Source organism: Eurosta solidaginis, chromosome 2, assembly GCF_040869045.1.
Source record: "Eurosta solidaginis isolate ZX-2024a chromosome 2, ASM4086904v1, whole genome shotgun sequence".
Lineage (NCBI taxonomy): Eukaryota > Metazoa > Arthropoda > Insecta > Diptera > Tephritidae > Eurosta > Eurosta solidaginis.
Genome location: NC_090320.1, coordinates 285,470,832 through 285,485,887, shown reverse-complemented (window position 1 = coordinate 285,485,887; position 15,056 = coordinate 285,470,832). Strand labels below are relative to the sequence as shown.

The window sequence follows — 15,056 nt, the reverse complement described above, 5'->3', positions numbered from 1 at the left end:
CTTCATTTACTTTCATTTTAAATTAAATTCACTCCGATAATTCTTTCCGACATAATTCCTCTTTAGTACTGTGGCTTATGATCCTCTGTGGGTGCTCCATGGAGTACTACAGTGAAAGTACTTTGGAAAGTACTCTCACGTATGTACTCTATGGAATACTCACAAATAAAGCGAGAGTGGGATAACCTACTCCTCTCCTAGGACATCGCAATGTTAATTGGAGCACATTTTTTGTATGAATACAGATTAGTTTTGGAATACTCCTAAAGGAGTCCCAAAGGAGTATTCCTTACATTATTTATGGAGTACTCGCGTTTTTTGAAGGGAAGTAATAACAAGTCAGCTAATACATGCCAAAAAATTTCGAAACACCACTGTAATGTACCTTAACTTTGGTACAAATTACTTTTGTTAAAATAAAATAGGGCTTAAGTGCAGACAATTCCAATATCAAAAAATGAAGTATGAGGATTGATAGACATGGCCAAGGTGAGTATAACTACACAATTTTGTTTGTGGGCTAATGACAATAACAGGAGTTATTAAGGGTCAAAGTTCATATGAAGCATTTTTAAATCTAAGTTTCTCTTTAAGTATCAAACCGATTTTCAAAATTGTTTTTTCATTGTATAGGTAGTAAAATTACCTTTCATTTGATATGCTGTTTGTATTCCTATCCTGTAAAATACTTAAAAAATTCGATGTTTAAAAGTGCTATATTTACTAAGTAAATTACGCAAATTTATTTGTACATATGTATGTATGTGTATGTATATTGAAATAAAGCCAGTATGGCCTTATTGCCATTTTCAAAACATGGTTGTTGTAATTTTATTAGGCTGTACCTAAAAACGCGCAAAAAAGTGCGTACCGTGGCATGTTGCCACGGTTTAGGCAACCACCCGGACTTAGCATGGCGTAACCCAGGGTTATTTAAATAAGCGCGGCCTAAGGCCGCCAATTCGGAAAGGTGTTCTGCACATAAAGGAAACAAATACCAGGTGTTCTGCGCAGAATTACTGTTAATTTGCCCAAAATTAAGTTTTGGTATACCAGGAACAGGACAGTTGGTATTGCATTGATGGGACTAAGGATATTATATATAATTTTAAATGAAAGCTTAAATTATTTCCCATCTACCAAACTATATTTTCATATATTTAATACAGCAATTAAATTTAAAAAAAATTTAGTTTTTAAAAATTTTGATATGTTTTTTAAAAAATTATATTATTTCAGGAAATTCCTTGCAGTTATATACTTAAGATATACATCAAATGAAAGATGTTGGAAATACATATCCAACGACGTCAAAATTTTGAAAATCGGTTCAATACTTTAGAAGTAATTTAGATTAAAAAAAGCTTATTATGAACTTTGACCTTTAATAACTTTTGCTGCTGTTGTTTGCCCAACAAAAAAAATATACCGTTATGTTTCTTTTATTAATACCTATCGATCTAAATTTTTTGTTTTTTTATATCAGCATTGTCCCTATACTACACTTGTTCCCAAAGTGTGTACAATAAAAGTGGTGTGCAGTAATATGTATATATAGGAATGTGTATTGTGAATCGATTGTATGTGTGTTCCTGAACCGATGATAGGTTCGTTCCTGACATCTCTCCTTTTCAGCGGTACCTTACGGGTGTTTTAATTACACGTCCAGAGTGAGTGCGTGGTGGATGATTGAGGCTAGCTGCATCCTGTGGTGTAGCAGGCGTGGAAGGTTCAGCTTCACGAGGCACGTCATCTGGCGAACACTGTTGTGTTGTGGTTTCTGTCGGTGGCTGTGTTGGACTCGAAGAACTTTGGTTTTTTGGTTAAACAGTAGGACGATCTGTGGACGAGTTAGGATCAACGTCGAGGGATGAAGTGGCTGGCTTAAGATGCCATGTTTTTCTTCTGTATATGGCGCCATCCTCGGTTTGTACTCTGTACGAGCGGTGTCCTTCTGGTCTCACTATATAAGCTGGAATCCAGTTATTATGGCTTTGTCTAAGCAGTACTTTCTCTTGCGTAATGTATTCTCTATTCTGTTTTTTATTTCTATCTGCTGTTCCTTTCTCACCTTCCTTGAGTTTTGTTAGTTTTTTGCTTACGTTTTTTATTATTTTTGGATTGAGTAGCTTTTCATTCGTAGGTAATAGCGTTCTGATTCTTTTGTTCATTGACCGTTGAACTGGAGACCCTAGGTCCATGCGTGGAGTATTCCGATGATGTAGCAGCGCTAGCTGTATGTCCGTGTTGTCTTCGAGGCACTTTTTTATCAGGTTTTTTGCCTCTTGTACATAGCGTTCTGCTAGACCATTTGAACGTGGCAAATGAGGGCTCGAAATTCTATGTTCAAAGTTCCATTCTTTCTGAAAAGCCCCGAAATCGCTGCAATCAAATTGTTTACCACCATCTGATAATAGTACTTCCGGGATGCCGAAGGTAGCAAACCATGTCTTAAGTTCTTTAATGACGTTGAAGCTGGTGATATTGTTTAGTTGTTTAAAGTCAAAGTATCCTGAGTAGCTGTCTGCAATGAGGATGTAATCCTTTCCTCTTAAGTGGAATATGTCCGAAGCGACAATACTCCATGGCCGTTTCGGTGTTGCTTGTAAATTTATTTGTTCCATCTGATTATCTTTTTGTATTTTGCTGCATGCACTGCACGTTTTGATGTACTCAGTTAAATCTTTGGTCATTGTTGGCCAGAATACATTGTCACGGGCCAGTTTTAGCGTCCCTTGTAGTCCTTTATGACTAAGGTGGCAATGTTTCATTACTAATGGCACCATTGCGTAAACGCTGAGAGCCTCTCTGTAGCACCAATATTTTTTTAGATTTACCGGCACTTTATTGATGGTCTCTGGCCATCCTTTTAATATGGTTGACTTTAAATCATTAAGTTCATTACTGTTTGAGGTCTCTGTTATAAGTTCGTCTTTTCGCGTTTTCGTGAATGGCACAATAGCACATATTTGTAAATTTTCTGTATTTAACTCTTCACTATCTAAGTTTTCGCAGTCTCTACTCAGTAAATCTGCTACATACAATTCCGTACCTTTTTTATAAGTGACTTTTGGATTATAAGGCAGGATTTGATACATGTTTCTTTGCAATCTCGGTGGTGCATCTGTAATTGGCTTTTTAAATATTGTCTCAAGAGGTTTATGGTCAGATTCGATCGTTAAATCTTTGCAACCCCAAATGTACATGTGAAATTTTTTACATGCAACTAGAATGGCGTTTGCTTCTTTTTCTAATTGGCTATAATAGCCCTGTTCGGTTTTTTTGAACGATTTCGCACAGTAAGCGATCGGCTTCTGTTTTTGTATTAGTACTCCGCCACATGCATAACTACTGGCATCTACTGACAGCAAAATTGACGCTTTCGTGTCATAATACCCTAGTACTGGTGGACTCTTCAACAGATTTTTCAATTTATTGAATGCTTCATTGTGTTGCGTATCCCACACCCACTCAACATCTTTTCGCAATAATTGTCTTAGTGGTTGGGTGATATCTGCCAAATCTTTTATGAATTTCGACACGTATGTTACCATACCCAAGAATCTTTGCAACTCTTTCACGTTTTCCGGTTGCTTAATTTTCGTTATAATTTCTATTTTTTCGGGATCAGGTTTTACCCCTTCAGCGGAGACTATATGTTCCAGAAACTTTACTTCTTGTGTATTAAACACTCATTTTTCTTTATTAAGCTTAGGGCCTGCCTTTCTGAATTTGTCAAATACCTCTTGAGTGACCCTCTCTAGTTCTAGTTTGCTGGTGGCATGCAAGAGAACATCATCCATAGACACCTCCGCGTTCTTTACGTCCGCTATCAACGAACTCATTACTTGTTGGAAAACTTCCGGAGCCGATGCTAAGCCAAATGGCATTCTTAAGCAAGAGTATCTTCCGAATGGGGTACTGAATGTCAGATATTCTGAAGTACGGGGTGTTACTTGCAGTTGCCAAAAGCCTTTTTTACAATCGAGTAACGTGAACCACTTAGAGCCGTGGATACGGGCTGTAATTTCTTCTAACGTAGTAAGTGGATAATAACGTCTTTTGAGATTTTTATTTATCTCCAATGGATCTAAACAGAGTATAATTTTATTATTATTTTTTAATACGACCATGGGTGACACAGCCGATGTCGGCTTGGTTATAGGTTTAATTATTTATTATTAATTAATTATAGTATAGAGAAATATTAGTTTCTTTATTCACGCAAATGCTAAATAACATAAGAATATTCGTAGTAAAAAATATAAAAGTTGTATTGCCCCTCTTCATTTACTTTCATTTTAAATTAAATTCACTCCGATAATTCTTTCCGACACAATTCCTCTTTAGTACTGTGGCATATGATCCTCTGTGGGTGCTCCATGGAGTACTACAGTGAAAGTACTTTGCAAAGTACTCTCACGTATGTACTCTATGGAATACTCACAAATAAAGCGAGAGCGGGATAACCTACTCCTCTCCTAGGACATCGCAATGTTAATTGGAGCACATTTTTTGTATGAATACAGATTAGTTTTGGAATACTCCTATACTCCCAAACGAGTATTCCTTACATTATTTATGGAGTACTCGCGTTTTTTGAAGGGAAGTAATAACAAGTCAGCTAATACATGCCAAAAAATTTCGAAACACCACTGTAATGTACCTTAACTTTAGTACAAATTACTTTTGTTGAAATAAAATAGGGCTTAAGTGCAGTATACGGACAATTCCAAAATCAAAAAATGAAGTATGAGGATTGATAGACATGTTCAAGGTGAGTATAACTAACGATGTTAATTGTTTGGTTGGCGATGGACTGATGTGAACGTCTATTTTCTTTATTATTTCGTAGTTTAAAACGTTGCACTGGCTACCTGTGTCAAGCTTAAACTTTATCATTACCTTTTTGGCCAGCGTAGCTTTTTCATACCAATCTTCGACGTCCACACTGTCTAAATCCGCACTTACCGTAGACACTAAAAAACTGTAATCGGTGCTTTCTCGGTCTTGGACCAGTTCGTTGACCGTTTTGCTTTTGCAAGATTTGGTAAGGTGGCCTTTTCTTTTACATTTTTGGCAAACCTTTTTAAAGGCCGGACAGTTACGGCGACCGTGCGTGGTATCACACCTATTGCAGTGAAATGGTTCATCTTTTTTGTTAGTTTCTTTCATGTCTCTTTTATTTTGCTTTTTGTTCCAGGTAACGGCGTCAACTGTGGCCGCTTGCTTCATTGTTGTTACCTGCATCTTAACTTGCTCTGCAGAGTGACATATATCTATTGGTTTTTCCAGGGTTAATTTGCTTTCCGGTAGTAGTTTTTCTCTTGTTGTGTCATTTGTTATACCCACTACTATTCTGTCGTGAATTAAAGTGTCTTCTAACGTCCCGTAGCCACAATTTTTAATTTTGCTTCTTAGATCTGTAACGAGTTCATCAAATGTTTGACACTCCTTTTGTACGATGGTGTTGAATACATATCTTTCGTACGTTTCGTTGATTTGGGGTGTAAAATATTCTGTAAATCGCCTTTTGATTGTGCTGACGCTTTTTTCATCACTTTCTGTTAAATTAAAAATATTGTAAATTACTGCTGCGTCATTTCCTACCGACGACATGAATACTGCGACTTGCACTTCTGGTTTCTTAGTATCCAGTTCTGTCGCGATCGCGTACCACTCGAATTGTTGAAGCCACAATTTCCACTCGTTTGCCACATTTTGGTAATTGTTGATGACAAAACTTTTAGGTGGTTTAATATTGTGGTCCGGTTTTACGCTATTTGTTGCTGATTCTGGCATTTTTTCGCTTTAATTCGGGTTTCGGCACCATGCAATGTACCTTAACTTTGGTACAAATTACTTTTGTTAAAATAAAATAGAGCGATTGAGAAGGCACGTGTTTTATTATAGTTCGTGTCTAGAACAATCTTCAATAATATGTATATTCAAAGTGTGTACAATAAAAGTGTGTTCAGTAATATGTATATATAGGAATGTGTATTGTGAATCGATTGTATGTGTGTTCCTGAACCGATGATAGGTTCGTTCCTGACAACCACAGTCTGAATAATCGTAGTTTTGTTTCTGTCAAATGGTATTAACATAAAACCAAAAATTACCGCGGACCGCTCCGAAATCCAGAGGATGACTGCGCAGCACACATATGTGCACTAGCGGCCTCTTGTTGCGATAAAAAAAATACCCTGGGTGGCTCCATCGCCGGTTTCGGGATCGAAATTAAATCATCTCAAAACACCATTCTGCATAAGTGTGTATGTGTACAACAGAATCAAGGAACCTACAACTACTTGAAATTTTTCAAATTATTTTTAAAGTCTTTTGTCAGATTTAAATTTTTTGTTTCCGCCGTGGTGAAAACGAATCTCTTGGTGCCTTTCCCGACATTTGATGCGACGGCAGTATATTTGATCTTGGCCGGTACTACGTTTTACGATCAGTGACTTGAAACCATTTTCATTCAAACGATAACTATGCAACTGTCCAACTATTTCTAAACATTATAAAAAGTTAAAAGTACTATTTGTCCACACACATATATATGTTATTAATGCTATGCAATTCAAGGCTACTATGTTTTTTTAAATCTTGGTAGAGGTGTCAAAATACGCTTTGGGCCCAGGATCACGATCCCGAAATGGGAAAGTAAGAAGTTTGATTCTGTCAGGAGATATTCGCAAAATATTACAAAATGTTCATGTTGTTATTGTGATTTTTTTAAACACACCCACGCACATTTATATAGAAAGGTGTTCTGGTCGGAAATAGTTCTGATCCTCAAATCGGCGTTCGACCCACACTAGAGTTAATATATTATAGTCCGACTTAAGTCCCTCAAAGGAATAATAAGCCTTTAACGCAATCTCATGCATGATGTATAGATTGGACGTATTTTTATGGAGAACGGCAGATCGCCCGACACTGGCGCCATCTGACATGAAAACCTAGCCAACTTCCAACTTTTGCTCATATCAAAGCATAAGAAAAATACGACATTTGCTTTAGCTAAGGGTACTTTCACATTTGAATGAGCAAAGGGGACAAAACTTCAATTGCAAAGTCTGAAGTTCCTCTATGTATTCACAAACGCAACATCTTGCGTGATTGTGGCGATGTTAGTGGTTGTTGCGTTCCATTGAAGCGTGATCCAGATACGTATAGTAATTTAACATGCAAATGCAACAACAAATTGATCCATATGTATTTTAATTTTTTATTTATTTACAGTCTTGTAGGCTTAATTTCTTAAATTTCTAAAATTACATCTATGAGATCTCTTTATGTTATTGCAATTGATTTTTGTGTTTACATCATTAAATTATCTAAAAGGCATTGTTTTGCAGTGGTTGAACAATAATTTCTTAAATTGATTGCTATTTCGCCATTGTTTTATATCATTTGGTAGCTCGTTGTATTCTCTTATTCCATCGTAATATATATTTTTCTTGTCGAATTCCGATCTTACAGCTGGCAAATGAAAATTGTTTCTATTTCTCGTTTGATAAGCATGGACCTCATTATTATATAACACGCGGTCGTTCAAATATGTCGGCAGATTACCTAGTTTGATATTATGTATAAATTTTAAAGTGTAATAAACAGTGAGTTGTTTTACACTCAGCCAATTTTTTAGCTATTAGGCATTTCATGTATTGGAGTGTCATATCGTTTTTTGAGAATGAACCGCATAGCTTTATTTTGCTTCACCTGTAGTTTTGTAATGCTCGAGTCAGCTAACGTAAATAAAATTGTAGGGCAATATATGATTTGCGGTTCTACAATAGACCTATAGACCACTATTTTGTAATATTTACTCACGTGCTTGCACGTTCGGAACATAAATCCAATTTTTTTTTGATATTTTTGCCTCTATATATTTCAGATGCCCATCGAACTTGAGTTTCTCATCAATTATTACTCCTAGGTATTTCATTTCATCAACTCTTTGTATAGTACTATTTGCCATTTTTAGGGTAATATTGCCTTCTGTTATTTTTCTCCTCATGATCATCCATTTTGTTTTTTCAATATTTAGTTTTAACCTATTTTGGCACAACCACTTATATATAGCATCCAAATCCGCTTGCATTTTGGACACAGCTTCTATCTCCGTTGGACAGCTTATTGTCAATAATGTCAATGCGAAAAGTCGTATGTTGCAATGGCTAAGACAGTTTTTAATATCGTTTATGTAAATAATGAACAAAATTGCTGCAAGTACAGATCCCTGCGGTAGACCTATTTCAACATCAATTTCGGACGACTGTGCATTTCTGATTACTGTTTTTTGTTTTCTTCCAGTAAGGTAGCTTTTAAACCAATCAAGAGGCGTATTTCGTACTCCTATTCTTTTTAGCTTTCTCAACAGGATAACCCTGTCAATTGTTGCGAATGCTCTTTTTAGGTCTAGGAAGACCGAAACTGTTATTCGTTTTTTTGACATGGCTTCTTTCCATTCCGTTATTACCAAGTTTAGGGCAGTTTCACAAGAGTGTTTAGACCTGAAGCCCGATTGCTCATGTATTATAATTTTCTGATTGTTCAGGTACCCTAGAAGCTAGTCCTTCACGATTTTCTCTATAGTTTTTTCATCGCTGGGCAAAGTATTAATGGGCCGTATTTCCTCCGGTTTTTGCGTCCCTTTGACTTTTTCAACTGGTTCAACTGTTGAGATTTTCCAACTTGTCGGAAAGACACCTATTTTAAAGCTTTCATTGATAATACACGTATATGCGTATCCTAAGTATTCCATACTGTCTTTAAATACAGCTTCTGATACCAGTTTTTTTCCTTCGTACTTATTTTTCAAAGTCGCACTTGTTCTCATGAGCTGCTCCACGTTTATTTGTTTAAATTTAAATACACTTCTAATACTATCCTCTGGGGTTTCATCTGGTGTAGTTGATTCAATATTATTGCAAATTTTTCTTATGCTCTCGACGAAGTAAAGGTTTAGTTGGCTTGCAATTTCATAGTCTTGGTCAATGATCATATTATTTATAACGATGCGTTTTATTTGCGATGCGTCACTGTTCAAGTTTATTCCACATTCGTCTTTGATTATTGTAATTTGCCGCTATTTTATTTTCCATAAATTGTTTCTTTTTATTTTAATTGATTTCTTATAGTGCCGTTTTGTATGATTATAATTGTCCCATTCATTTGTATTTTTCGCAAGCTTGAAAAGCTCATATTTTAATTTGTTAAGTTCATTTAGTTTGCGGTCATACCACTTATTTACTAATTTTATTTGTACTCGTTTCTCGTAGGTAAGCATTCCCATTATATCACACAAGATAGAATTTATTGCTTGAACTTTAAGTCCTATATCACAATCATTAGCTTCCATGAAGTTGTAATTTCTAAGTAGAGCTATTAGATTTTCTTTTGTATAGTTATTGCAAAACACGCGAAATTCGTATATTCTCATTGTATGCCTTTTTTGAACAGGCAGATTGAAGCAGATGGTTTCGTGGTCAGATATTCTTTGGTTTTCCATATTTTTTATTTCAATTTCATCACTATTACTATAAAGTAGGTCTATTCTAGTTTGCGACGTTTCAGTTACTCTTGTATTGAAATTAATTAGTTGGTGCATTGACGTTGTCGCGAATGTATGGGATAGCTGGTTTGTGTATGTTGACTGAAGATTTACATTTATGTTAAAGTCGCCAATTACATTATTTTCATTTTCACTAAAATATTCTTCCAGTATCTCCCCGATATATTTTATAAACTCAGCATCACTTGAATTTGGAGAGTGGTAAACTAAACCAATTTGCCATTTAATCGTATTATTGAGCGTTTTTATCACAATACACCATAAGTTGTTATTTATACTGTTATTGTAAACTACTTTACATTCGATCGCTTTATGAGTATATATTAGGACACCACGTGTATGTCGGCTATGTGAATCACATCTAATATGATTATAGCCCACTATATTTATTTCTGATTCACTTATATTCAATGTGAAATGGGTCTCGGCACATAAAACAATATTTGGCATTTCTTCTTCAATCATTCTTTGTACTTCATTTTTGTTGGCCGTAATGCTATTGGAATTGAGGTATATACATTTTATATATGTTTTATTCTTATTTTGTTGCTTATTTTTTAATTTCAAATTAATATCTTCATTATCTTTTAATTGCTAATACCCGAGTCTTTGTTTTTTATTTGTAACTTATTTACATAACATGGACACTCTCTGTCAAATGTATCGTGATTAATGTCTATTTGTAAATTCAACTTTTCTTTTGCCTTCATGCAATTTAAGCACTTTTTTACCGGAGTTTCATTACATGTTTTGGAGCTATGTTTCCCATGACATTTATGGCACGCTTCATCGTTTTTGCAGTCTGAGGCCCTATGATTGAATCCTTTGCATTTGTAGCACATCAGTACGCTTATCGCATCATACACTCTCAATCTTTCCCATCCAATGTTTATATGCTCAGCAGCAAGGATCTTAGTAAAACCCTCTTTATCAATTTCTATAATTACATCTTGCACCGTTGTGTTAGTTCGTTTTCTCTCAATCTTTTTAACAATTTTTAGGGAACTATTGCTTATATTTGTATTTTGTTTTTTTATTGTGTCAATTAGCATATCATTATCATACTTTCAATTCAAGCAGTGGCTACAAAACTTGGAAGAATCGACTTTTATTTCATATTCCCTACCAATATTATTTTCGATAGCTACTTTTATTTTTTCACGTTCATCAATATTTTCGCTATGAATTACCATCCATTACTTTTTGGTGCGATATTTGATATCTTAAAATTTTTTGGATCCACATTATTATTTAAATCTTGCTTTGTTTTTTCAATTGTTTGTTTTGCTTTGGGTTTCACTATTATTGCAACGTCTTGTTTCAACTGTGGTACTTCGATCTTTGCATTTTTATTTTTTATAGCCTCTGCATATGGCACTCGCTTTTCATTATTGTTGCTTATTTTTCTAATTTCATTATGCACTTTTTCATTACCTTTACCAATCATCTCTGCCTGTTTTTTTACTTCTTCAACTATATTTTGCACCTTTTCACTGTCTTTGCCAATTAGATCAGTTTTGTTTTTTACCTCCTCACAACCATACTATATAAATTCTTCATTTTCCCAATCTTCTTTTCAAATTGTTTTTGTGACTTTTCTATCATCGCAGCGCGTTGAGTGTATCGACTCTCTACTGCTTCTAATAATGCTTTTTTTCATTTTGACTTTTTTTCATCACATTTTCAAACTCAAGCTTATACACATTCAGTATTGAGTAATTTTTTTCACATTCATCTGTATATCTTGTAGCACTAAGTCCGCGTTTTGTATATATGTTATGCATTCATCGCACAAATATCGTATCCTATTTTCTTTTTGATCAATAATTCTCACGCTGTATTTGTCCACTCCAGAGCAATTCATGTTCTCATGGTATACTTTGCCGCACACACCTTCGCACATTATACCACTTTCCCATCTAATTGTTCCTTTACATTTTGCACATACACTAATTTTTTGGCGGGATTGAGCTTTTTTGCTCCTTTCCGTTTGTTTATCCGCGTATGTCTCTGTATTTGTTTTATTGAACACTTTTAACTTTCTTATAATTAGCATTCAATATATTAGTTAAATTTAATATTTATTCACTTTACTAGCCTTTACCCGCGGCCCCGTCCGCAAGGAGAAATCAAAATATATGTGCTATTCAAGTTAGCCTGCTTATCAAGTTATTTGTTTAAAAAATTTGTTCTGTCTAATGCATTTTATTTTTGTAATTGAGTGAAAAAAAGAACTAAATGAGCTGATAACCTGATAGGATCCCCAAATGATCCCAAAATTATCCAGAAAAATCCACGAAATGACCCCGACGCTATCGCGGACAGATCCCGAAAACCATCTAGAAATGCCAAGGAAGGGTCTCCAAAAGTTCCCGGAATAGTCCTAAAAACCCGAAATGACAACGACACGATTCTAGACTTATCCAGAGAACCACAAAGAAATGATGCCCGAAGGGTACCAAAATGATCCCGAAATAGTCCCGAAAAAGTTCCGAAATGACCCTGACGGGCTCCCGGACGGTTCTCAAAAACCACCCAGAAAATATCCAGGAAGGGTCCTTAGGGGATCCACGACGGATCGCGAAAACCATACAGAAATGATTCCGGAAGGGTCCCAAAATGATCCCGTATTAGTCCCGAAAAAGTCCTGAAATTACCCCGACGGGATCCCAGACGGATTCCGAAAACTATCCAGAAATGATGCCGGAAAGGTCCTCAAATTATCCCCTAATAGTCCCAAAATGACCCCGACGGGATCTCGAACGGACTCCTAAATGACCCTGACGAGATCCCGGACAGATCTCGAAATCCATCCAGAAATGATCTTGGAAGGGCCCAAAATAATCCCGAAACAATCTCTGAAAAGTACAGAAATTACCCCGATGGGATCCCGCACGGATCCCAAAAACTATTCAGAAATGATGCCGGAATGTCCTCAAATGATCCCCTAATAGTCCCGAAATTACCGAAAACCATCCAGAAATTATGCCGGAAGGGACCCCAAATGATCCCGAATACCATACAGAAATGATGCCTGAAAATACCCCAAATGATCCCGAAATAGTCCCGAAAAAGTTCCGAAATGACCCTGACGGGCTCCCGGACGGTTCTCAAAAAACATCAAGAAAATATCCAGGAAGGGTCCTTAGGTGATCCACGACGGATCGCGAAAACCATACAGAAATGATTCCGGAAGGGTTCCAAAATGATCCCGTATTAGTCCCGAAAAAGTCCTGAAATGACCCCGACGGGATCCCAGACGGATTCCGAAAACTATCCAGAAATGATGCCGGAATGTCCTCAAATGATCCCCTAATAGTCCCGAAATTACCAAAACCCATCCAGAAATTATGGCGAAAGGGTCCCCAAATGATCCGATACCAGTCGATAAAAAGTCCCGAAATAACCCCGACGGGATCCCGGACGGATCCTCAAAATCATATAGAAATGATGCCGAAAGGTACCCAAAATGATCCCGAAATAGTCCCGAAATGACCCTGGATCCCGTACGGATCCCGAAAACCATCCAGAAATGATGCCGAAAGGGTCCTCAAATCATCCCGTATTAGTCGAGAAAAAGTCCTGAATTGACCCCGTCAGGATCCCGGATGGATCCTCAAAACCATATAGAAATTATGCCGGAAGGTACTCCAAATGATCCCGAAATAGTTCCGAAATGACCCTGGCAGGATCCCGTACGGATACCGAAAACCATCCAGAAATAATGCCGAAAGGGTCCCCAAATCATCCCGTATTATTCGAGAAAAAGTCCTGAATTGACCCCGTCGGGATCCCGGATGGATCCCGAAAACTATCCAGAAATGATGCCGGAAGGTATCCCGAAATAGTTCCGAAATGACCCTGACGGGATCCCGGACGGATCCCTAAAACCATCTAGAAATGGTGCCGGAATGTACCTCAAATGATCCCGAAATAGTACCGAAATGACCCCGACGGAATCCCGGACGGATCCCGAAAACCATCTAGAAATGATGATCCCGAAATAGTCTCGAAATGACCCTGGATCCCGTACGGATCCCGAAAACCATCCAGAAATGATGCCGAAAGGGTTCTCAAATCATCCCGTATTAGTCGAGAAAAAGTCCTGAACTGACCCCGTCAGGAACCCGGATGGATCCTCAAAACCATATAGAAATTATGCCGGAAGGTACTCCAAATGATCCCGAAATAGTCCCGAAATGACCCTGGCAGGATCCCGTACGGATACCGAAAACCATCCAGAAATAATGCCGAAAGGGTCCCCAAATCATCCCGTATTAGTCGAGAAAAAGTCCTGAATTGACCCCGTCGGGATCCCGGATGGATCCCGAAAACTATCCAGAAATGATGCCGGAAGGTATCCCGAAATAGTCCCGAAATGACCCTGACGGGATCCCGGACGGATCCCTAAAACCATCTAGAAATGGTGCCGGAATGTACCTCAAATGATCCCGAAATAGTACCGAAATGACCCCGACGGGATCCCAGACGGATCCCGAAAACCATCTAGAAATGATGCCGAAAGGGTCCTCAAATGATCCCGTATCAGTCGAGAAAAAGTCTAGAAATGACCCCGACCGGACCCGGACGGATCCCGAAAACCATCCAGAAAGGATGCCGAAAGGGTCCCCAAATGATCCAGTCTTAGTCGAGAAAAAGTTCCGAAATGACCCCGACGGGATCCCGGACGGATCCTGAAAACCGTCCTGAAATGATGCCGGAAGGGTCCCCAAATGATCGCGAAATAGTCCCGAAAAGATCCCGGAATAGTCCCGAAAATGTCCCAAAATAATACCGACGGATCCCGAAAACTATACACAAATCCGTCCAGCCGTTCTTGCGTGATTGAGTAACAAAGACAAACGTCTGGACAAACATCCAAACATCCAAACATCTAAACATCCAAACTTTGCCATTTATAATATATATTAGATTTCACGTAACAATATCCCAATCTGATTGATGAGTCTCTATCTCACAATTTCGCGATATTCAACAATTGTTTATACCCGTTTAACTACTTTTTTAATCAATTTTTCACGACCAATTTTATATACGTCCATATGGTTTAACATACGAATATATGCTCAGCAGCAAGGATCTTAGTAAAACCCTCTTTATCAATTTCTATAATTACATCTTGCACCGTTGTGTTAGTTCGTTTTCTCTCAATCTTTTTAACAATTTTTAGGGAACTATTGCTTATATTTGTATTTTGTTTTTTTATTGTGTCAATTAGCATATCATTATCATACTTTCAATTCAAGCCAGTGGCTACAAAACTTGGACGAATCGACTTTTATTTCATATTCCCTACCAATATTATTTTCGATAGCTACTTTTATATTTTCACGTTCATCAATATTTTCGCTATGGATTACCATCACTCCATTACTTTTTGGTGCGATATTTGATATCTTTAGATTTTTTGGATCCACATTATTATTTAAATCTTGCTTTGTTTTTTCAATTG

General features: G+C 37.0%; 1 protein-coding gene across 1 annotated transcript; it reads right to left on the bottom strand.

The window, feature by feature from the left end:
• Window positions 1–7,349: 7,349 nt before the first annotated feature.
• On the bottom strand, window positions 7,350–14,874 carry LOC137241094 (uncharacterized). The gene is made up of 2 exons (XM_067768312.1): window positions 14,661–14,874; window positions 7,350–11,593 (listed from the first exon to the last, which is right to left on the bottom strand). The coding sequence occupies exon 2, from the start codon at window positions 10,046–10,048 to the stop codon at window positions 9,098–9,100; it is 951 nt and encodes a 316-aa protein (XP_067624413.1). The 5' UTR covers window positions 10,049–11,593; window positions 14,661–14,874; the 3' UTR covers window positions 7,350–9,097.
• Window positions 14,875–15,056: the final 182 nt, after the last annotated feature.